This window comes from Oncorhynchus gorbuscha, linkage group LG26 (assembly GCF_021184085.1).
Source record: "Oncorhynchus gorbuscha isolate QuinsamMale2020 ecotype Even-year linkage group LG26, OgorEven_v1.0, whole genome shotgun sequence".
NCBI classification, from domain to species: domain Eukaryota; kingdom Metazoa; phylum Chordata; class Actinopteri; order Salmoniformes; family Salmonidae; genus Oncorhynchus; species Oncorhynchus gorbuscha.
The window spans coordinates 26,386,361-26,410,273 of record NC_060198.1 but is presented as its reverse complement, the minus strand read 5'-3'; the positions used below and the strand labels follow the sequence as shown (position 1 = coordinate 26,410,273).

The 23,913-nt window shown below is 42.8% G+C and overlaps 1 protein-coding gene, 2 non-coding genes and 1 pseudogene across 3 annotated transcripts; 2 read left to right on the top strand and 2 right to left on the bottom strand.

Moving 5' to 3' along the window:
- Positions 1-2,056, top strand: part of LOC124015328 — a 38,720-nt pseudogene extending 36,664 nt beyond the window's left edge.
- Positions 2,057-6,862: 4,806 nt separating this feature from the next.
- LOC124015657 (ADP-ribosylation factor-like protein 5B) lies at positions 6,863-12,110 on the top strand. The gene is made up of 6 exons (XM_046331039.1): positions 6,863-7,298; positions 8,073-8,133; positions 8,243-8,390; positions 8,969-9,052; positions 10,744-10,895; positions 11,038-12,110. Exons 1-6 carry the CDS (start codon positions 7,253-7,255, stop codon positions 11,084-11,086), a joined length of 540 nt encoding a protein of 179 aa, XP_046186995.1. The 5' UTR covers positions 6,863-7,252; the 3' UTR covers positions 11,087-12,110.
- Positions 12,111-14,115: 2,005 nt separating this feature from the next.
- On the bottom strand, positions 14,116-14,187 carry trnac-gca. The gene has a single exon. It is a non-coding gene; the product is annotated as a tRNA-Cys (tRNA).
- An 8,282-nt stretch (positions 14,188-22,469) lies between these two features.
- Positions 22,470-22,541, bottom strand: trnac-gca. The gene has a single exon. It is a non-coding gene; the product is annotated as a tRNA-Cys (tRNA).
- Positions 22,542-23,913: the final 1,372 nt, after the last annotated feature.

Sequence of the window (23,913 nt, the reverse complement as noted above, 5' to 3'; positions counted from 1 at the left end):
AGACAGAGGTCCGCAAACGTCACAGTTTTGGAGGGAGTTCTGTCTCATTGGTGCGTCCGTCTGTCTCTCTTCCGGGTTTCATCCCCAGTCTAACGGTCAAAGACAACTGCAGCCTTTCTTTCAGAAACCCTGATGGGCAGAACAGCTCCCCTGGGCAGAATACGCTCTCATCTGCTACCGGGTTATCTTATTTTAGAGTAGTCTGGGTTATAGCCTCCTCTGTTCTCATCCCAGCTTGCCGAGTCCAGCGTTTCATGTTTGTCCAACGTTGTGAGCGCAAACTTTGCCGTTACAGGGCACAGACGGTGAGAGCCGCCAATAAACGCAGGATTAAGAGTCCAAGGTATTGTTGCGGCCAGAGAGTGTGGCTTTCCACTCGCAACCTTCCTCTTACGACAGCTTCTCGTTTTTAGTTCATTGGTCCGTGTCTCCCAGGTCGTCAATCCTGTCGCTGCATGCGACATCTTCGTCCCATCCTGGTCTCCTGTGTTAAGCCCTTTCTTCGCACCCCGTAGAGCTGGTAATAAAATTATGGACATGACAGCACCTAGTGGATTGGGAGGGTTACAGAGGAGAGGAGTTGGGTTCCGTCTCGGGATCCGTTCGCTCATTGATTTCCTCCGATTGTGCGCCAGGAGGCGCTCGGTGAGTGGGGGGTACTGTCATGTTTGTCATTTATTGTCATGTCTTGTCCCTGTGCTCCCCATGCTATTCGTTTCCCTCTGCTGGTCTTGTTTGGTTATCCTCTATCCCTCTCTCTCCCCTCCCTCTCTCACTCTCTCGCTCTCTCTTCTCTCTGTCGTTCCGTTCCTGCTCCCAGCTGTTCCTATTCCCCTAATCATCATTTAGTCTTCCCACACCTGTTCCCGATCCTTTCCCCTGATTAGAGTCCCTATTTATTCCTTTGTGATCCGTTCCTGTGCCGTCGGTTCCTTGTATTGTATTCACCATGCTGTGATTGCGTTTCGCCCTGTCCTGTCGTGTTTTTTGCCGTGATTGTGTATCACCCTGTCCTGTCGTGTTTTGTGCCTTCATCAGACGCTGCGTGTGAGCAGGTGTCTCAGTCGACTACGGCCTGCGCCACCCGAAGCTGCAGTCTGTGGCCGCTTCTCCAGTTGTTTTCCCCTCTACAAATCTAGAGGATTTCAGTTATTCCGTTTTGAACATTAATAAACTCTGTTTCTGTTAAGTCGCGTTTGGGTCCTCTTTCACCTGCATGACATATACTGTGAACCTCTATTTGTGTTGCATTGTGAACTGACTGTCTGACATTACTCATATCCTGTTTTTTTATCTAACTGCACCCTAACCTGTCCTAACCCTGTTGACTAAACCACTGCCTGGGCCTTGTTCTGTCTGTCTCACTGTGTCTCTGCATGGCGTGTCGTGTGGTGCGGGCGTGGCTCGCTGCAGGGGCCATACCTGGTTCACGGAGAACAGAAGCGGGAAGGGCCTCGTTCGGAGTGTGGTGGCAGCGGCAGTCTCCATGACTACCAGAGTGAGGGAGGGAAGCAGCAACAGCAGCAGCAGAAGCAGCAGACCTACCTGCACTCCTCGCGGGGCCACCTACGGGGAGGGGGTGGGAGGGGCCTGTCCCGGCAGGACACCTTTGACTCGGAGACGCAGGGCAGTCGGGATTCGGCCTACACTGAAGCAGGGGACTCTTGCATGGACATTGAGACCGACCCTTACGAGGAGTCTGAGATGTACCGCGGGGTAGGGGGCGGGGGTAGCCGCCTCCACCTAGCCCAGCACCACGGCCGCCAGGCCTCCTGGGAAGACGAGGGGGCCGAGCCGGATCAGGAGAACCTCAACCACCCTCCCATGCCCTCCCACACCCAGCCTGAGCAACACAGCCGGGCCAAGCTAAGGGAGAGGTACTGCCAGGAACCCGGGGACACCGGGGCGAACATGGGCCGCAACAAGAACCAGGAGGACTGGGGGAGGGACGTGTACATCCGCTGAACACACACCACGACGCATGGGCTAGGAGGCTGATGGACAGACTGGGGAAGGGAGGGAGGGAGGAAAGGGGTTTCACGGTTAGGGCTAGGGCTAGGGGGGTTAGCGGGGAGAGGAGGGTGGGTTTGGGGGCCATGCCAATCAGAAGCCCATGAATTAATCTGTTTACAACCCTTATTAAAGAGGTACTTTTCTCATTGTTGAGTACGCTGTAAAGAAAAAAACAACTGCCAGATGCCATACACCTCATCCAATTATTTTAGCTATATTCAATTTCTTTATGTTTTGAGAAAAAAAGCAGTTTGGTTGGTCTCTTTTTAGTTTATTTTGTTCGTACTACTGCATGAATACCACGGAATCCTACTGAACTGACAGCACGAGGACAGTTATCATTATGATTGTGAATTTATGATTGTGATCTGTATGGCTCAATCTCTGTAGTGTAGAATGTGAAGGCTGATAGAGCTGTAGTCTGTCGTGTCTGTCCTCTGCAGTCTTAAACAGGGCTGTATGTCCCATGTACAGTACAGAGCATCAGGGTCTCTATCCCCACAGCTTCAGAGGCTCAGCTTCCGGATTCAGACACTTTCAGGATGGATCCTAAGCTTTTTGAGTCCCTCTCCTCCGATTCCTCATCACCCAGACCTTAAAAGCTATCGGGATGGAAAAGTTGCCATACATGTCTTTAGAATAGTTTATTGAGATAATTGGTTTTATTCGTTTTGACGCTTACCTTAATGTTACGAATAAAAGGAAACACCCCAAAGATACTACTTCTTCTTCCCTAACCGGCTTCAGCCATAGCATTTAAATAGAACTGTATTTGTCTGGTCTGGTTTTCCACATCTGTTTCCTGCTATTTTAGGGATACTGTCTGTCTGTGGGTGATAGCTTCGCTCGTGTAGTATACATTTGTCTTATCGAATGTGGTACAGTTCATAAGCCGCACTACAGTAGTCGTCGCGTGAATGAAATATCTTACCTAATTGTCTCTCACACCGTCAGACTCTACTTCAAGAAAACTCCAATCACAAGTGCCGGAATGTTTCGCCAAGCCACGTCCACCATTGTCATGGCGGGATGTCTTAACTCTTGTCACACTCGCTATTTTCATATCTGTGTGTCTCTACTGTATGTGTCTTCTTGGCTTTACTACCCTGCACTGAAGCCAACCCTTGTTGCTCCAGCACAATGTCCACCACCATCTTGTTTTTCTCTGCACCAGCTTTGTGTTGTTTACTTGTTGTAGGGCACACTAACAGTTATATACGAGTTGTTTTGCGTGGTAAATCACTTCAAATGTTCAACCAAACAGCTAGCATGTCTGAATGTCAGATGCCATGCACTTCCCTTCTTGATTTCTGACTGACTTTAGTGTCGTTTTTCCTGTGGACATTTGTATTTTATAAGGTCTTCAGTTATTTAGCCCTAGTGAGAAGAGTGTAAAGGGGTGCGGGGATAGGTACACAACATGGTCTTCAACTCAGTTGACTAAATGGAGGATCCACAAATGTTTTTGGTGGGCTCCTTCTGCCCACACCTTCTTCAGTCAAATAAATAAATATTCAATAATGATTCGTAAATAATGTTTATTGTTGCGTTATTGCAATTGTTAAAAAGATGGAAGAACATTTATAATTGGTGCCTGATTGTAGCTACATTGAGTTTTTTCTGCCTTTCATTTTTAATCTGTGGATAAATTCGTATTTTAATTAAAATTTTCATCAGGAAAAAAAAAAGATGCTTGGGAATTTCATTGTGTCACTCCTTTGATCAAATCAAATTTTATTGGTCACATACATATGTTTAGAAGAGGTTAATGCGAGTGTAGCGAAATGCTTGTGCTTATAGTTCCAACAGTGCAGCAATATCTAACATGTAATCTAACAATTCCACAACAACTACCTAATACACACAAATCTAAAGGGATGGAATAAGAATATGTACATATAAATATATGGATGACCGAGTGACATAGTCAAGATGCAATAGATGGTATAAGATACAGTATATACATATGATGAGTAATGTAAGATATGTAAACATTATTAAAGTGGCATTATTAAAGTGACTAGTGATCCATTTATTAAAGTGGCCAATGATTTGAGTCTATGTAGGCAGTAGCCTCTCTGTGCTAGTGATGGCTGTTTAACAATCTGATGGCCTTTTCAGTCTCTCGGTCCCAGGTAGCGGGGTGAACAGGCAGTGGGTCGGGTGGTTGTTGTCTTTGATGATCTTTTTGGCCTTCCTGTGACATCGGGTGCTGTAGGTATCCTGGAGGGCAGGTAGTTTGCCCCCGGTGATGTGTTGTGCAGACCGCACAACCCTCTGAAGAGCCTTGTGGTTGAGGGCGGTGCACTTGCTTACCATCCGGTGATACAGTGTCACGACTTCTCTCCCTGTTTAGGCGGTGCTCAGCGGTCGTCGTCACCGGCCTACTAGGCTGCCATCGATCAATTTTCCCTTTTTGTTTGTGTCTGTCTGTATTTTTTACACCTGTGTCTTATTAGTTGATTTTGTGGGTATATTTACCTCCGCTGCCTGCGAGTCTTTGTGCGGGATTGTTTTCTGGTGTTACGTTATTGAGGGGTGCGTGTCTGCACCACAGGGTTTCTTTTCGCAAGGCAGTTGTGCCGTTTGCTCTTGTGTTTAGGAGTAGAGGTTTCTCCTCCGTGTGTAGCGCTTCATTTCCCTGTGTGAGTGGCAACCTCGTTTGGGCGTGTTTTCTGTTCCATGTTGTAATTGAGTTGGGACTGCTCATTAAACTATTTTGCCACTATTTGTATTTCTTGCTCTCCTGCTCCTGATTCCTGCACCTCCCTCTGTTAGGAGGCTCGTAACATACAGCCCGACAGGATGCTCTCAATTGTGCATCTGTAAAAGTTTGTCAGGGTTTTAGGTGGCAAGCCACATTTCTTCAGCCTCCTGATGTTGAAGAGGTACTCTTGCACCTTCTTCACTACATTGTCTGTGTGGGTGGACCATTTCAACTTGTCTGTGATGTGTACACAGAGGAATTTAAAACTTAGGGCGGTGCTCCGTTTGCTGTTTCCTGAAGTCCACAAAACAGCAGAGGGGGCTGATAATCACTGATGATTATCAGGGACACACACTTGCACATCCTCCACACCTAGAGGGCTGTATGACTGAATACATTAGTTTGCCATTTAAATTAGCTATACTTTAATCTAAACAATCACTCAGTTCTTGCAATGCAACCCAAAACCATACAGTAATTGAAGTATATTGGTGATTGAAGCCGTTGTCAAATAACAGAAAACCTCATCCGGTACATGGCATAACAATACGTATGATAGCTGAAGCTTGCTGTAGTTCACCTTTTGTTACATAAACTGTGGCTTAAAATATGGTTTCTGTTTCGCTTACTAAGGGAAAAAAGAAGAAAGCTTCTTAAGAACTTGTGGTTTTTGACTCATCTCTGGTTCAAAACACAACAGCCACAGGACTCAGCGCAGCACGTGGCATGTCCTGGACTGTCATGCATGCACTGTGGAGGAAACTATATATATATTTTTGAATTCTAGACATTTTAAAAGGAAGTTAGAACCATATAATGTTCTATAGGAGGAAGTAGTTAACTAAATATCTAGAAGTTTGGGTGTGGTGGTCCCTCTTCCTGAATCTGAGACCATATGTTGCATCGTTTTTCAGGCTTTCCCTCATGCCCACATCATGACCATAAGTCACTGTGTTAATAAACCTCCAAACGAGCTTCAATGCCATACAACACTCCTTTCGTTGCCTCCAATTGTTCTTAAATGCAAGTAAAACTAAATGCATGCTCTTCAAACGATCGCTGCCCGCACCTGCCTGCCCGACTAGCATCACTACTCTGGACGGTTCTGACTTAGACAACTACACATACCTAGGTGTCTGGCTGTAAACTCTCCTTCCAGACTCATATTAAGCATCTCCAATCCAAAATTAAATCTAGAATCGGCTTCATATTTTGCAACAAAGCCTCCTCCAAACATACCCTTGTAAAACTGACTATCCTACTGATAATATAATATAATATAATAATATAATCATCGACTTTGGCGATGTCATTTACAAAATAGCCTCCAACACTCTACTCAGCAAACTGGATGCAGTCTATCACAGTGCCATCCGTTTTGTCACCAAAGCCCCATATACCACCCACCACTGTGACCTGTATGCTCTCGTTTTTCTGGCCCTCACTACATATTCATCGCTGGCTCCAGGTCATCTATAAGTCTTTGCTAGGTAAAGTTCCGCCTTATCTCAGCTCACTGGTCACCATAACAACACCCACCCGTAGCACGTTCACCAGCAGGTATATCTCACTGGTCATCCCCAAAGCCAACTCCTCCTTTGGCCGCCTTTCCTTCCAGTTCTCTGCTGCCAATGACTGGAACAAATTGCAAAAATCGCTGAAGTTGGAGACATATCCTCGTCACTAACTTTAAGCATCAGCTATCTGAGCAGCTTACCGATCGCTGCAGCTGTACATAGCCCATCTGTAAATAGCCCATCCAACTACCTACCTCATCCCCATATTGTTTTAATGTACTTTTTTTCTCTTTTGCACACCAGTATTTCTACTTGCACATCATCATCTGCACATTTATCACTCCAGTGTTAATTTGCTATATTTTAATTACTTTGCTACTGTGACCTATTTTTTTTGCCTTACTCCTTACTCCATTTGCAGGAATAGAAAGGACATTCCAGGTAGATGTCACTGTCATTGTTTCCCTTTTGGTCACTATTAATAAACATGTAGAATGACGCTTGAGGAACTATAGAGCTCTTCCGTGTCCATACGTTTTGCGTTGTCCTCCTTCGTCATATTTGCGTCATGTTTTGCTACAGCAGCGTGGCCACGCCCTCTTTTAGCTGAGGAATTCCTTTGCCCCGCCTTTTTCCGTGACTCGCTCCAGTCACCCCCCGAAAATCTAACTAGCGAAGTAAAAGAATGCATTGCCTATTTTGATCTCAGAATCAATTTGGTATCGATAGACAACACATGGGCACATATCTAGTTTTGTTTGTGTCGATGAACGTAAAAAAATAAAAATAATTCTAGACTGTGCTACCTAATGTTTTCCAGGTAGCTGGGCTTAAAAGTAACGAAGCACAGCACAGGGTTAGTTATCAGTACAGTAATTTAGCTAGCTAACGTTAGCTCGAATTGTGGGGTGCCTATTGTGTTAGCTAGCCAGCCAACGTTAACGGCTTTTCTGATTTGCTCTTGTTGGAAATATTTTCATACTTTGAGTTGCCTTCATTCTCATCACCGGTGGATATGGGACTACTTTTTACCAAGCTGATGACTGTCTTCGGAGACAGAGGTAATCATTTGTCTGCCTGGATACATTTAGCTAACTTACTGCTGTTATTGTTGCTCTTAAGTAATCTTCACTCAGTGCCTGATCATTTCTGCTTGCTTGGTTTACTAACGTTAGCTGCTTTGTAGCATGGTGTTGTTATGGACTGGGTGTAAATGATGAGAAAACGCAAGAAAAGCTGTTAGACGTGATTTTCAATAACGTGACGGTTTCAAAAAATGGACAATTTCGACAGCCTAAGTCGGTGTGCTTCAATTAGCCGAGCCAGCTTAGTTCATAACTACATCGGGCACCTTCCAATAACCGGTTCATTTCTGTGGGACATGAGCTAGTCCGTACTGCGTGTTCTGTTCACTGTGTCAACGTTCTGCACACGTGTCCCGTGTAATTATCTTGTTTTGTAGCGGTAGTGACTTGCAGTAATATTATGCAACCAATAACATTTTGTCAATCAGTACTGTTTACCTCGTTGATGAGATGACGGCAGGGTAGAGGTCGCTGGGGTTGACTATCAGGGTCAAATGGTCCTTGTTTTACCTAATAGTAACACTGCAAACAAACACAGCGAGGTTTTGACCCCTTTGGATAATAAAGAATGTCTGCCCATATTTTTCATATCTGGTATTTGAATCCATAGCTAGACCCTTCAAAGAGAGTCCATCAGTCTGATGTGTTGTCATGGTGACGATTGATTAGCTTTAGGGTCACAGATCTGTGAGTGGCAATGTCGGTTGTGTAGAAGTGTGTAAATGACTTTCCTCATTCCTTCTCTCACAGAGCACAAAGTGATCATAGTGGGCCTGGACAATGCTGGGAAGACCACTATCCTCTACCAATTGTGAGTGATCTCAAAATAGATGTGTACAATTCATGATCACAAAAGTCAAACATGTATGCAAATGATATGTATAACCACTTCGTCATAACAATCACTCTGTTCCCCTCAGCCTTACCAAAGAGGCGGTCCACACCTCCCCCACCATTGGCAGTAACGTAGAGGAGATCTCTGTACGCAAGACCCGCTTCCTGGTGTGGGACGTCGGAGGCCAGGAAAGCCTGAGAGCCAGCTGGAACTCCTACTACTGCAACACAGAGGTACGGATCTGTTGGTGTGTGTGCCGCAGAAAGTCTATGGAAGGAAAGTGTGTGTGTGTGTGTGTGTGTGTGTGTGTGTGTGTGTGTGTGTGTGTGTGTGTGTGTGTGTGTGTGTGTGTGTGTGTGTGTGTGTGTGTGTGTGTGTGTGTGTGTGTGTGTGTGTTGGGTTTCTGCCCAGTTACAGCTGGAGTAGAAATAGAACCCTGATGAAGGTGCTAATGCCTAAACACTTTTAGCTTTGACTTCCCCTTTTCCTTCCGAGACTGTCTGAATAGCTACATCTGGAGACGAGATGTTTTTCAGCAGTCCCAACGATCAGACCAACATTGAGTTATTGCACTTTAACCGGCCGCTGATTGTTGTTGGCATTGATAAGGCATGGGAACACTATTACATCATCTGTTACAGAACTAACCATATCAGTCTGCTGTCCTGAGTATTCCTCTAACACACTAGACTGTTACTGAAGCCATGTTAAACGTTGATGAGATGAGAGCACTCGGAGCCTGGGGTACAGATAAGTGAGTAAGTTGGTCCCCTTTGGCCTGAGTATTCAGTTGTTTTGTCTCTCTCTTTAGATTGTTATTCTGGTTGTGGACAGCACAGACCGTGAGCGCCTAACTCTGAACAAAGATGAACTTCACCGCATGCTTGAACATGAGGTAACAACCACCTGTTTTTTTTTTTTGGGGGGGGGTCCGCTCAACCTCACTGTTTAAATATTTTTTTTCTGAAGACCAGTTTCAAATGCAAGATTTAAAAATATATATATTTACAAATAATAATAGTATAGGACAAAACACACATCCCAACAAGAGAGATATATCACTACATAAAGAGAGACCTAAGACCACAACATAGCATGGCAGCAACCCATGAAGACACAGCATGGTAGCAACACAACACGGTAGCAGCACAAAACATGGTACAAACATTATTGGGCACAGACAACAGCACAAAGGGCAAGAAGGTAGAGACAACAAGAAATCACACGAAGCAGACACAGCTGTCAGTAAGAGTGTCCATGATTGATTGTTTGAATGAAGAGATTGAGATAAAACGGTCCGGTTTGAGTGTTCATTGCAGCTCGTTCCAGTCGCTAGCTGCAGCGATGTGCAGGGATGTGTGTGTTTTGGGGGACCTTTAACAGAATGTGACTGGCAGAACGGATGATGAATGCAGTAGATATCTCAGATAGTAGGGAGTGAGGCCTAAGAGGGTTTTTATAAATAAGCATTCAGAGATGACCAGTTTACAGAGGAGTATAGAGCGCAGTGATGTGTCCTATAAAGAGCATTGGTGGCAAATCTGATGGCCGAATGGTAAAGAACATCTAGCCGCTCTATAAATTGCCTCTCCATTAATCTAGCATGGGTAGTATGGTCCTCTGAATCAGTGTTAGTTTGGCAGCTGTGGTGAAAGAGGATCGACTACAATAAAGGAAACCAAGTCTAGATTTAACCTCAGCCTGCAGCTTTGATATGTGCTGAGAGAATGACTGTGTACCGTCTAGCCATACTCCCAAGTACTTGTATGAGGTGACTACCTCAAGCTCTAAACCCTCAGAGATTGTAATCACACATTTGGGGAGAGGGGCATTCTTCTTACCTGACCACATTACCTTTGTTTTGGAGGTGTTCAGAACAAGGTAAATGGCAGAGAAACTTGTTGGACACTAAGAAAGCTTTGTTGTAGAGCGTGTTTTTTCACTCCTCCATTTCCTGTTTGCTAAAATTCCAATAGTTCACCTAATTTCAGTGATGTGATTAAACAAGCAGTGTATAGTGTAGAAAATTGTTGTACCATCCAAACCGCTTTTAAATCTATTTCTGATAACAAAATATATTGTATTTTCAGCCTTTTGACGCTGGTGTATAAATTAGCTTCTTAGACTTGCTTTCAATGAGAATGGCAGATCTGTAACTCACGTTTCTATGTGAATTTGATCAGGTTGCCCAACAAGTGACACATTGTAGCTTTAAACATGTTGACTCGTGAGCTGTGTTCATGCTTTCAAGATGACTCGTATCACCACTACAGAGCAAACAAACTGATTGCAAAACCATGATGGGTTGTTTCAACATTTCCCCTGTGTGAATCAGTGCATTGGCTGCTGAGCTGCTCAGTTTCTGTTCCGCTGTCGCTGCTCTTTTCTATTATCTGAGATGTCACCGCGGTGACGTTCTGTAGATTACCACAGGAAACGTTCAGACGTGTAAATATGTTGAATATAAAAACAAGAGAGAACTGTGCCTCTCTCTCTTCTTTCCTGTCCATTCTGACTGGTGTGTGTTGTACCTACAGGATCTAACCCTGCCCATCTCTCCTGTCCTGTCTTCTGACTGGTGTTTAGGACCTACAGAATGCTGCGATTCTAGTTCTGGCCAACAAGCAGGACATGAAGGACTCTATGACAGTGGCAGAGATCTCCCAGTGCCTCACCCTCAGCTCCATCACAGCCCACTCCTGGCATGTACAGGCCTGCTGTGCCCTCACAGGGGAGGGGTGAGTACACTGCATAACTACAGACACACCTAGGCCTCCTCCGTGTGTGTGTGTTATAACATTCCCATCATAAATAACCTTAAGTCACTCAAACACAGTTTAATTTTCAAAACCATTCCCATCTCTTTCTCCTCTCCTCCAGACTACCTGCCAGTCTGGACTGGATGAGGTCTCGTGTCCTGGCCAGTTAGAACTCCTTCTGTGGGCTCATCCCAATTGGAACCAGGACAGCTATCCTTTGACCCAACAAACACAACCTCATAGACATTGCAGCTGAAGCCACAGTGCCCAGATCAGGACCTCCACTATCTGTTGTGACGCTGCCCCTCTGAGTCCCAGGGCTGGCCCCAGACCTGCCCTGTCACCCGCATGCCTTACCCAGGCCTTACTGTGTCTGCAAGGGCTGACCAGGGTCCAGATCTGCATCGCGATAGAAGAGGCCTGGAGGAACCTGGCAGAACCTCAACTAGGCATGCCAGGGTATGCCATTGTGCATTTGCGTTAGCATGGGTGTGTGTGTTATAGTGTGTGAGACTCTGTTCTAGATGCCCACCATGTTTACATAAGAATCCTACCTGTCAGACCTGATTCCATGAGGGTGACACAGTATGTCCCACATAAGCTGAATAGGGACCTATCACAGTATTTAAGCCTCCTGTCCTCATGAACTCCACAGAGATGGAATGAGAGGTTGCATTGAATTTCTTTAACATACAGTTTTGTACCTCTGACTTGAAGAAAGCCACAGTACACATGTTAAGAGGCCAGACCGAATGGGGATCAGACTGGTGCTCTAAGGCCTTCTAAGCTATCATTGCACAAATTACTTGGAAGTATTTATATCAAAGAAGGAAAAATGTGGTTGCTTGACAGTGAAAAATAGCATCATGATTTCTGTTAAAAAAGCAAGATGACAAACAAGTATTGTCTGATTTAAAACAGGTTAATCATGTGTATTTTTTTTATACATATACAGTATTTTACGGTGTACAAAATATTTTTTGTACAAATAAATGTTATTATTGATAAACTTGTGACTGGGCTTGCCTTCTTTCTAGTAGGGGAATTACAGATGGAATAATTTGGGAATGTCTGAACCAATGATTTATATACTGAACAGAAATATACATGCAGCAATTTCAAAGTTTTTACTGAGTTACACTTAATAGAAGGAAATTGGTCAATTGAAATAAATAAATTAGGGCCTAATCTATGGATTTCACATGACTGCGCAGGGATGCAGCCATGGGAGGGCATAGGCCCACTCACTTGGGAGCCAGGCCCAGTCAATAAGAATGTGTTTTTCCCCACAAAAGGGCTTTTAAAATAAATACTCCTCAGTCCCCCCCCCCCCCTTCTCAGACGATCCCACAGGTGAAGAAGACGGCTGTAGAGGTCCTGGACTGGCGTGGTAACTCATGGTCTGCAGTTGTTAGGCTTGGTTGGGTGTACTGCCCAATTCTCTAAAATGATGTTGGTGGCTTATGGTAGAGAAATGAACATTCAATTATCTGGCAACAGGTCTGTTGGATATTCCTGCATGTCAATTGCACACTCCCACAACTTAATACATCTGGCATTGTGTCCTGTGACAAAACTGCACATTTTAGAGTGGATTTTTACTGTCCTCAGCACAAGGTGCACCTGTGTAATGATCATGCTGTTTAATCAGCTTCTTGATATGCCACACCTGTCTAGGTGGATGGATTATCTTGGCAAAGGATGAATGCTCACTAACAGGGATGAAAACAAATTTGTGAGGGAATAAGCTTTTGTGTATAGGCAAATTTCTGAGATATTTTATTACAGCTAATGAAAATAATCTCAAGTACCCCTGTGGATAGGCTTAGTACCCCTGGTTGGGAACCACTGCACTAGATGACTGACAGGGTGCGCTGTTTTGAAGCAACCTCCATCTTTTCACTCCCCCACCTTTGTAAAAAATATTTTGGAAGCTATAGAAATGCATTTATTAATGTCTACATTTGTTTATGCTATTACATACACCTTAATGCATACTTTATAATTATGGAGCTAAACATTTTCCTTTGCTAAAACAAGCAATGAATAGTATAGAGACTCACTGTACCATCCAACCCATTGTGAAATGTATTTTTTATAACCAAATATGTTGTATTTTCAGTTGTTTGAAACTGGAGAATCACTGTACCATCCAACCCATTGTGAAATATATTTTTTTAACCAAAAATATTGTATTTTCAGCTGTTTGAAGCTTCTGTACAAAACCGAACTAAAAAAAAACTAAACTTAAGAACAGGAAGCATAGAAATAGTGCAGATGTATTGCTTCTTAGACTTGCTTTCAATAAAAATGACATGTCTATAACTCACATTTCTATGTACATTTTGTAGGGATGCCGACGTGCCTTATTGCTATTATAAACTGTTTACCCTCGTAATTAGAACAGTGAAAATAAATGTTTTGTCATACCAGTTGTATATAGTCTGTTATAAACTGGGTGGTTCGAGCCCTGAATGCTGATTGGCTGACAGCCGTGGTATATCAGACCGTATACTACAGGTATGACAAAACATGTATTTTTGCTGCTCTGATTACGTTTGTAAGCAGTTTATAATAGCAATAAGGCACCTTAGGGGTTTGTGGTATATGGCCAATATACCACAGCTAAGGGCTGTGTCCAGACACTGTTGCGTAAGAACAGCCTTTAGCCGTGGTATATTAGCCATATACCACACCCCCTCAGGCCTTATTGCTTAATTATAAACTGGGTGGTTTGAGCCCTGAATGCTGATTGGCTGACAGCCATGGTATATCAGACCGTATACCACGTGAATGACTAAACATTTATTTTTACTGCTCTAATTTAGCTGGTAACCAGTTTAAAATAGCAATAAGGCACCTCAGGGGTTTGTGGTATATGGCCATACGTCGCGCCTAAGATCAGCCCTTAGCCGTGGTATATTGGCCATATACCAGACTCCCTCATGCCTTATTGCCTAAATATACCACATACGTCAGCCAATCAGCATTCAGGGCTCAAACTACCCAGTTTATAATTAAGCCATAAGGGTGTGGTATTTTGGCCATACACCACATACACGGAAGTCATCCAATCAGGGCTCAAACCATCCAGTTTAGAATTGCCAAAACAAAGCGTCAGCAATCTAAGGGTGATATTATATACCGACTTGTTTCTAACAACTACACTTAATAGCTCGCGCGTTCGCGTCTACAAAATAGGGGGCATCCGGATTTGAACCGGGGACCTCTTGATCTGCAGTCAAATGCTCTACCACTGAGCTATACCCCCGTTGCAGTTCATTACGAAAATAATAACAAATTATTCGAAGGATAATGTCAATTATGTTAATAATAACTATATAACTATAATTTATAGATATATAGGTATCTTTTTTATCGGGAAAAAATATTGATGTATTTAACGGTTAATCGACGTTTTTCAAGATGTGTTCGTCTGTTAGGAGAGTGCATACAGTGCATTCGTTTCCTCCAATAGGAGGAGCCAAATACACGTGTCTCCTGGGTGCTGTCAGTACTGTTCAGCACACAATATTTTATATGGGCTATCAATGGGGAAATTAATGTTAGTGTGTCTTTTCAGTACTGTACAGTACACAATATTTTATATAGGCTATCAAGGGGGGAAAGAACGTTAGTGTGTCTTTGTATCTTTTTGTCAGTAACGACATCAGTCTGTTCTCATGCATGCCCAGTGATATATATATATATATATTTTTTTTTTTATATGAACATGCGTGCACCCTAAACACATTAGATAAAAATATGGGTTTGGTCACCGTTGTAAACCTCAGATAGTAAAACTCTAGTCCTGTCGTGCATTTGCCATAAAACGACAACAACAACAGCTCACATGACATATTTCGACCAGTTTAAGTTCATTTCGATGAGCAGTTTATGGTGTGTATTAGGGTACGCCTTGATGAGACAATTAAGGGTGCCGAGTGTTGTTAAAATCGTGACCGCGGAAACCAAACAACGTGGGAAAAGGCCTGTTGGGAAGACAATGAAAAAAAAAACAGCTCTGCAGGCCATTTTACACCCCAGCCACTTGAAATTACATTGAGGTTTATTTGCATCACGACAAGGACATTGTGTGCCTCAGAATTTCAAAAGTAAATCTGGTGGTGATAAAAACGTGAATGACTAGAGAACGACTCTGACTTCAATACAATAGGCCTGCAATATAATGAATGACCTTCCATCAGGTATGTCTCAAACACTTCCTCAACAAGGGATGTGAAAGAACGGGTATCATTTTAACAGCTAGTTAGTTCTAAGTGAGAGATAAATCCTATGGGTTATACCGTGTATAATAAATATAGGCCTATAATATAGTATGACGGCAACAATATCTGACAGTAATAAACCAAACCATTTTACTGTAACAGTTATGATCAGGTAACATGTTTTTGACTGCCAGCTAATATTATGAGCTACTATTGCTATTGTCTTTTAAATTGTGTCTTGTACTTAAGATTGTCCACTGTGTGTTCCCCGAATACTTATGTAACTACTTTAACTTGGCCAGGGATAACCACAACTATTCCACTAGAAGGAGCAGTGGTGTAAAGTGCTTAAGTAAAAAATACTTTAAAGTACTACTTAAGTAGTTTTGGGGATATCTGTACTTTACTTTAATATTTCTATTTTTGACAACTTTCACTTTTACTTCACTACGTTCCTAAAGAAAATTATGTACTTTTTACTCCATACATTTTCCCTGACACCCAAAAGTACTCGTTACATGTTGAATGCTTAGCAGGACAGGAAAATTGTCCAAATCACACACATATTCCTAATTTGTAATGATGTCTAAGTGTTGAAGTGTACCCCTGGCTATCTGTAAAAATACAAATAAAAACAATGGCGCCACCTGGTTTTCTTAATATAAGAAATTAGAAATGATTATACATTTACTTTTGATACTTAAGTACATTTACAACCAAATACTTTTAGACTTTTAATCAAGAAGTGTTTTACAGGGTGACTTTCACTTTTTCTTGAGTAATTTTCTATGATGGGAGCTTTACTTTTACTCAAGAATGACAATTGGGTACTTTTTCCACCACTGAGATGGAGTGAAACCAAAATGGTTCCTTTCGGATTTGAGAGCGGTATGGGGAAAGAAACATTTTTGGAATAGTTGGGTTTCTGTCATTATTTGGATTAGTCTTCCAGAGAACTTGAAATTAATAACCATATTTTTTCTCACAAAAAATGGCTAAATAGTAGCATGTCTACAGTATGTGGGTAAGAATTAAATTGCCCCATCTACTGGACAGGTTGTGGTACTACTTATACATTGTCATAAGGAAACAAAGATGAGTAAAATACTTGAATCAAGGTACTATGTGGGTGAGAAGAAAATGCCCGGGTTAGTATATGGGCTGACTTTTGTGCCTATCGTGTATCATATTGTGATTGTCTTGTATATATTAGGGATTGCTTCAAATAAAATGTTATTGTAACGTAACAACATTTTAAAAACAAATATTGAACGCTTATTGTTGTGTATATATAAGGGGTAAATGAGACGAGGGCGATTAACCTGTCCAGGGTTCTGTTTGTCTATGGCAGGGATGGGCAACTTTGATGGGGGAGGGGGCAACAAAAAAATCGGAACTCATCACGAGGGGCCGCAGTTGCTTGCGCGTCTTCGTACCCACGCACCCAGTGTCACAGGAAGGCCAAGAAGATTATCGAGGATCTCAGCCACCCGAACCACGGCCTGTACACCCCAGTACCATCTAAAAGGCAAAGACAGTACAGGTGCATCAAAGCTGGGACCGAGAGACTGATAAACAGCTTCTATCTCCAGGCTATCAGACTGTTAAACAGTTATCACTAGCCGGCCTCGGCCCAGTACCCTGCCCTGAACCTTAGACACTGTCCCTAGCCGGCTGCCAACCAGTACTCTACACTACACCTGTACATACAGTTGAAGTCGGAAGTTTACGTACACTTAGGTTGGAGTCATTAAAACTCGTTTTTCAACCACTCCACACATTTCTTGTTTACAAACTATAGTTTTGGCAAGTCGGTTATGACATCTACTTTCTGCATGACACAAGTCATTTTTCCAAGAATTGTTTCCAGACAGATTATTTCACTTATAATTCAGTGTATCACAATTCCAGTGGGTCAGAAGTTTACATACACTAAGTTGACTGTGCTTTTAAACGGCTTGGAGAATTCCATAAAATGATGTCATGGCTTTAGAAGCTTCTGATAGACTAATTGACATAATTTGAGTCAATTGGAGGTGTACCTGTGGATGTATTTCAAGGCCTACCTTCAAACTCAGTGCCTCTTTGCTTGACATCATGGGAAAATCAAAAGGAATCGGCCAAAACCTGGTCTGGTCTGGTTCAGTCTGGTTCATCATTGGGAGCAATTTCCAAACGCCTGAAGGTACCACGTTCATCTGTACAAACAATAGTGCGCAAGTATAAACACCATGGGACCACGCAGCCGTCATACCACTCAGGAAGGAGACGTGTTCTGTCTCCTAGAGATTAATGTATTTTGGTGTGAAAAGTGTAAATCAATCCCAGAACAACAGCAAAGGACCTTGTGAAGATGCTGGAGGAAACAGGTATCTATATCCACAGTAAAACGAGTCCTATATCAACATAACCCGAAAAGCCGCTCAGCAAGGAAGAAGCCGCTGCTCCAAAACCTCCATAAAAAAGCCAGACTATGGTTTGCAACTGCACATGGGGAAGTACGAAGATCGTACTTTTGGAGAAATGTCCTGTGGTCTGATTAAACAAATATAGAACTGTTTGGCCATAATGACCATCGTTATGTTTGGAGGAAAAAGGGGGAGGCCTGCAAGCCAAATAACACAATCCCAACTGTGAATCACGGGGGTGGCAGCATTATGTTGTGGGGGTGCTTTGCTGCAGGAGGGACTGGTGCACTTCACAAAATAGATGGCGTCACGAGGAAGGGAAAATTATGTGGATATATTGAAGCAACATCTCAAGACATCAGTCAGGAAGTTAAAGCTTGGTCGCAAATGGATCTTCCAAATGGACAATGACCCCAAGCATACTTCCAGAGTTGTGGCAAAATGGCTTAAGGACAACAAAGTCAAGGTATTGGAGTGGTCATCACAAAGCCCTGACCTCAATCTTATAGAACATTTGAAAAACTGAAAAAGCGTGTGCGAGCAAGGAGGCCTACAAACCTGACTCAGTTACACCAGCTCTGTCAGGAGGAATGGGCTAAAATTCACCCATCCTATTGTGGGAAGCTTGTGGAAGGCTATCCGAAACGTCTGACCCAAGTTAAACAATTTAAAGGCAATGCTACCAAATACTAATTGAGTGTATATACACTTCTGACCCAATGGGAATGTGATGAAAGAAATAAAAGATGAAAGAAATCATTCTCTCTACTCCTATTCTGACATTTCACATTCTTAAAATAAAGTGGTGATCCTAACTGACCTAAGATGATGCTTCTTATGTAAGCCTTTCCTATACACTTCTCAGTAGTTGGTATTCAGACTTACCTTATGAAGGTGCGTAAGGTTTTTTTTCACGCTGAGTAAATGTAGTTGAAACGCTGAAAACGCTGAGTTTTCATTTAAACAGGGTTTCCAGTACATTTATCTTAAACCCAAAATACAGTGGTCCTTTTAGTTTGAAGTTTGATGACAGACCCAATACAATATATCCAGCGAACGGGTTCTGAATATTAGGGATCAATTAAAGAAAAACATCTAAATATATGCATATTCATCTGTCGTTTCAGCACCAATTGGTAGACTTAAAATGACTCTGTCTTTCACTGACATTTTCAACCTTTCCCTGACCCAGTCTGTAATACCTACATGTTTCAAGCAGACCACCATAGTCCCTGTGCCCAAGAACATCAAGGTAACTTGTCTAAATGACTGCTGCCTGTAGCACTCACATCTGTAGCCATGAAATGCTTTGAAAGGCTGGCCATGGCTCACATCAACCTCATCATCCCAGAAACCCTGAACGCACTCCAATTCACATACCGCCCAAACAGATCCATAGATGACGCAATCTCTATTGCACTCCACACTGCCCTTTCCCATCTGGACAATAGGAACACCTACAGCTCAGCGTTCAACGCCTTAGTGCCCACAAAGCTCATCACTATGCTAACATACTAACCAGGCCGCACGTGACACATGCGCGAGCGTTGCAAAATAAATGTACACATACATGTTATTCAATCATTGCACCCACACTGCTCGCACGCATCAATGAGTGTCTGCGTAGTCAGGTGCTAAAATAGAACTTGGTTCTATTTGTGACGCTCGACGCACTGCAAGTCCTGCCTCTCCCATCTCCTCATTGGTTTTTAGGAGAATATACCCACGTGCCATCACCTCATTGGCTTTTAAGAGCATAGAGCACCTGGGTGATTGAAAGATGAACTGAGGCCCACACGCCAGTCCAGTTGGTTGTGGTAATGCACCTTAAAGTTGGTTGCCAACCGCCATACAAAGTCCAAAGTAGAAGAAGAAGCCTCAAGGAGGAGAGATTTCTTGCAAACAAACATTTATACTTTTATCTGTGGATTAATTGTCAGAGTAGAGGACCTTATACATTTCAGGTAAAATAACAACGTAATGTTTATATCCCAGGACAAATTAGCGAGCAAAAGGTAGCTAGTTAAATTGCTATAAATGTTGAATGCTTTTCAACCTGTCCCCAAATGAATATAGTTGGTTCAGAGTTTGTTTTTATTATTTCAACCTGCATGTCCTGATCGCATCTGATGTGGAGGGGATAAAATCAACATGCGTGTGATGGCGCATGCGGTCTGGTCAGCATGTTAGGTCCCTGGGACTGAACACCTCCCTCTGCAACTGGATCCTGAACTTCCTGATGGGCCACCCCCCAGGTGGTGAGGGTAGGCAACAACATATTCGCCACGATGACCCTCAACACGGGGGCCCCTCAGGGGTGCGTGCTTGGTACCCTCCTGTACTCCCTGTTCACCCACGACTGTGTGGTGGCGCATGACTACAACACCATCATCAAGTTTGCCGATGACAGAACGGAGGTTGGCCTGATCACCGACGACAATGAGACAGCCTATAGGGAGGAGGTCAGAGACCTGGCAGTGTGGTGCCAGGACAACAACCACTACCTCAATGTGGGCAAAAAAAATGCGGTTATCATGGACTACAGGAAATGGAGGGCTGGACACGCCCCCAATCACATCGACAGGGCTGTAGTGGAGCCGTTTGAGAGCTTCAAGTTCCTCTGTGTCCACATCGCTAATGACCTATCATGGTCCAAACACACCAACACAGTTGTGAGGAGGGCATGACAATTTCTCTTCTCCTTCAGGAGGCTGAAAAGATTTGGCATGGGCCCGCAGATACTCAAAAGGTTCCACAATTGTGCCATTGAGAGCATCTTGACTGGCTGCATCACCTCTTGGTATGGCAATTGCTCGGCATCGGACTGCAAGGAGCTACAGATGGTACATCACTGGGGCTGGACTCCCTGCCATCCAGGACCTTTATAGCAAGGCCCTAAAAATGGTCAAAGACACCATCCACCCAAGTCATAGACAGTTCTCTCTGCTGTCGCACGGCAAGCTGTAGCAGAGCGCTAAGTCTAGGACCAAAAGGCTCCTGAACAACATCTACCCCCAAGCCATAAGACTGATAAATAGTTAACCAAATAGCTAACTGGACTATCTGCATTGAGTATTTTTGCACTCTTTCTTGCACTCTTGTGGTCCTTCTGTAGCTCAGTTGGTAGAGCATGGCGCTTGTAACGCCAGGGTAGTGGGTTTGATCCCCGGGACCACCCATACGTAGAATGTATGCACACATGACTGTAAGTCACTTTGGATAAAAGCGTCTGCTAAATGGCATATATTATATTATTTTTGACTTTATGCACACACACGGAACCGTACCCACACACTTCAACACATACACTCACTCACACATACACACAGGCACACTGTCGTCATACGCACACTTCCATACACACACTTCCACACTCATCACATATGCTGCTGCTGCTGCTACTGTTTTATCTTTTCTGTTGCCGAGTCACTTTACCTCTACAGTATATGTACATATCGAACTCAATTTCCCCGTACCCTTGCACATCAACTCGGTACTGGTACCCCATGTACATAGCCAAGCTATCATTGCTCATTGTGTATTTATTCCAAGTTACAATTTTTTAATCTATTATCATTTGTTTTTGTTGATCGTATCCTGCATTGTTTTGAAGGTGCCCTTAAGTAAGCATTTCACTGTTAGTCTACACCTGTTGTTTACGAAGCATGATTAGATTTGATCGTATTTAGGGGTTAGAAAAGTATTTATGAATCATAAAAAAAAATGGTTTGGAGAGCCTTTACACACGAAGGAAAGAACAAGGTGGTTTGATTCCTTCAGAAAATTGGCACATTCAGTTCTTATACCGATGGTAATGTTGGAAAATGATTGTACGTATAATTATAATAGTGAGAATAGTGTACAATATACCCTCGTCTATTGCCTGCACTAACCGTGGAATTGTGTGATGACACGGCCAAGTATGCGTCCGGTTCAAACTGTTGTGGCTTGGCCGGCGCTCAGCTCCAGAACGATTGAATTAGCTTACATGTCATTAAAAAATTTAAAAAATATCGCTTACAGAGGAAGAAGATGAGGGTAAACGAAACAATGTGAAGAAGATGAGGGTAAACGAAACAATGTAATTAAATAGAATGATAATGTAGGCTATACCAACTGAAGAGAACTAACAGTAAATTGTAGGCCTACTCACGGTCAATACTGATGGTGGCTAATATTTAACATGATATAAATAGGAAACAGGGTTAGCCTATAAGTAAGACTTTCGAGAGTACCCATCCCTGCAACTCACGATAAAATGATGTACAATTAAAATTCTGCATAACGGCACAGCATTTCATAAACTTTACTGTGGGAAAGTTGATATGCTTTCAGTTTGCTGCCATGTGACTGGCTCAACATTTGTCTCGCGATAATACGGGAAAACAAATATCTATATCTATTTATATTTACAATTCCCTTCTTCAAACGGATTACTCATTTACCTAAGATGTTATCAACGGCTCTTATCAAGTTGTAAATTGCAGTGCATGATGAATGGTGTTACTGTATGTCTATCAGAAAAAAATAAGCAGATGCTTTTTCAACTTGGAACCGCTAGGTTCTCTAGACCTTATTCATGGTTTCCTTCTGCGCAAAGATGGTGGCATTATTAGGGAATTAAGTCAAGGTCAGAATCCAGACATTTGTAGACATATTTTCATCACAACATTTATTTGATCTCCACCCAAAAGAAATAGCAGGTGAAAAGCATGCTATTCTCAAACTCAGAATATACTTAGAGGGAGAACTACTGAAAGGGGATTAAGCTCCATTTATGTGCGTTTAACTCGTTTCGGAAACAGATCCTTGTTTATCTCGGCCTTACCTACCCAGTTTAGTCACCTTTCACGATTCACCAACCCACCATTGATAACAACTTTTAGATCTGTGATCAATACGTTACAAAGAAAATGAGGGGGCACCCGGATTTGAACCGGGGACCTCTTGATCTGCAGTCAAATGCTCTACCACTGAGCTATACCCCCTGATATAGAACCTAGGCACCAGAGGTCTTCTAGTAAATGTTCTGAGTAGGTGTTTTATAGGTGCTACTAGAACATTGCTCCACCTCTTGTAATTATTGTAAATTATTGTAATTATAAAGTGTATGTTTTATTTATTTTTATTTAACCTTTATTGAAATAGGCAAGTCAGTTAAGAACAAATTCTTATTTACAATGACAGACTAACCCGGACAACACTGGGTCAATTGTGTGCTGCCCTATTGTACTCGGTTGTGATACAGCCTGGAATCGAACCAGGGTCTGTAGTGATGCCTCTAGCACTGAGATGCAGTGCCTTAGACCGCTGTGTGTCTGTGTGTGTGTGTGTGTGTGTGTGTGTGTGTGTGTGTGTGTGTGTGTGTGTGTGTGTGTGTGTGTGTGTGTGTGTGTGTGTGTGTGTGTGTGTGTGTGTGTGTGTGTGTGTGTGTGTGTGTGTGTGTGTAGGGTTGGGTAGGATACCTTCTAAATGTAATTTTTTACTAGTTACCTGTCCAGAATTGTTCATCAGTAACGTAACTTTTTGATTACCCACATTTTGTAACATAACACCGCATCCAGAACACAGAGCCAATATTTACCCAGCTAGCTGCAGAGCACAGGGGGATCAGATGTACAGACGCATGAAAGATATAAACAGAAACATGTAGAGAGAGAGAGACTGGGTCCCAGGGAGAGAGAGAGAAAAAGAGAGGAGGCAGGTTAAAAAAAAGGCTATTAAAAAAAGGGAACGAGGAAGATGGAGAGAGAGAGAGAGCTGTGTTAAATGGGAGTACAGAACTGAGAGGGTGTTTGTAGTACAGGAGAGGAGCTGAATATGATAAATAGTTTGGGTTGAAATGAGTGACACTGGGACAGCAGGACATTCTTCTGAAGTGTGTATTTTTTACATCCAGATCCAACATGTTATTGACCTCTTTGAACCTGACTGACTCGTGGAAAAGCCTGAACGCATACTGACCACAGTATAATGTGAGTCATTTTCAATTAAAGTCTTTCCCTCTATTAATGTTGTAATTCCCCAGATGACCAGTAGAGACCAGTGTAAGCAAATTAAAATGTGGGAGCTTATTCAGAACATGCTTATAGAAATGTGTTTACAGTAAAACCGAGATGAATCTTTTCATTGTGCAAGAGAATAGTCAGTTCTCTTGTAAAATTTCAATGTTCAATGACATTCTGAGTATCATGCCCTACTAAAACATGTCCTTAGCCCTAGTATGTAGGCTACATTTTCCAGCAGTGAATCTCGTAAAGGCTCAACTGTCATTTCCTCACCAGCGTTCTCTAGCCTGATTCTTCGATGTGGAACTGATTTTAATGGAACAGCTGAGAGAGAAGCGGGGTGATGGTGGAG

What these genes read in the sequence shown, in the direction of transcription:
- LOC124015657 (XM_046331039.1), top strand. Translation starts at nt 7,253, where the DNA reads ATGGGACTACTTTTTACCAAGCTGATGACTGTCTTCGGAGACAGAG. An exon ending in GACTGTCTTCGGAGACAGAG is followed by an intron (nt 7,299 to 8,072) that starts GTAATCATTTGT and finishes CTTCTCTCACAG; the next exon opens with AGCACAAAGTGATCATAGTG. An exon ending in TGTGCCCTCACAGGGGAGGG is followed by an intron (nt 10,896 to 11,037) that starts GTGAGTACACTG and finishes CCTCTCCTCCAG; the next exon opens with ACTACCTGCCAGTCTGGACT.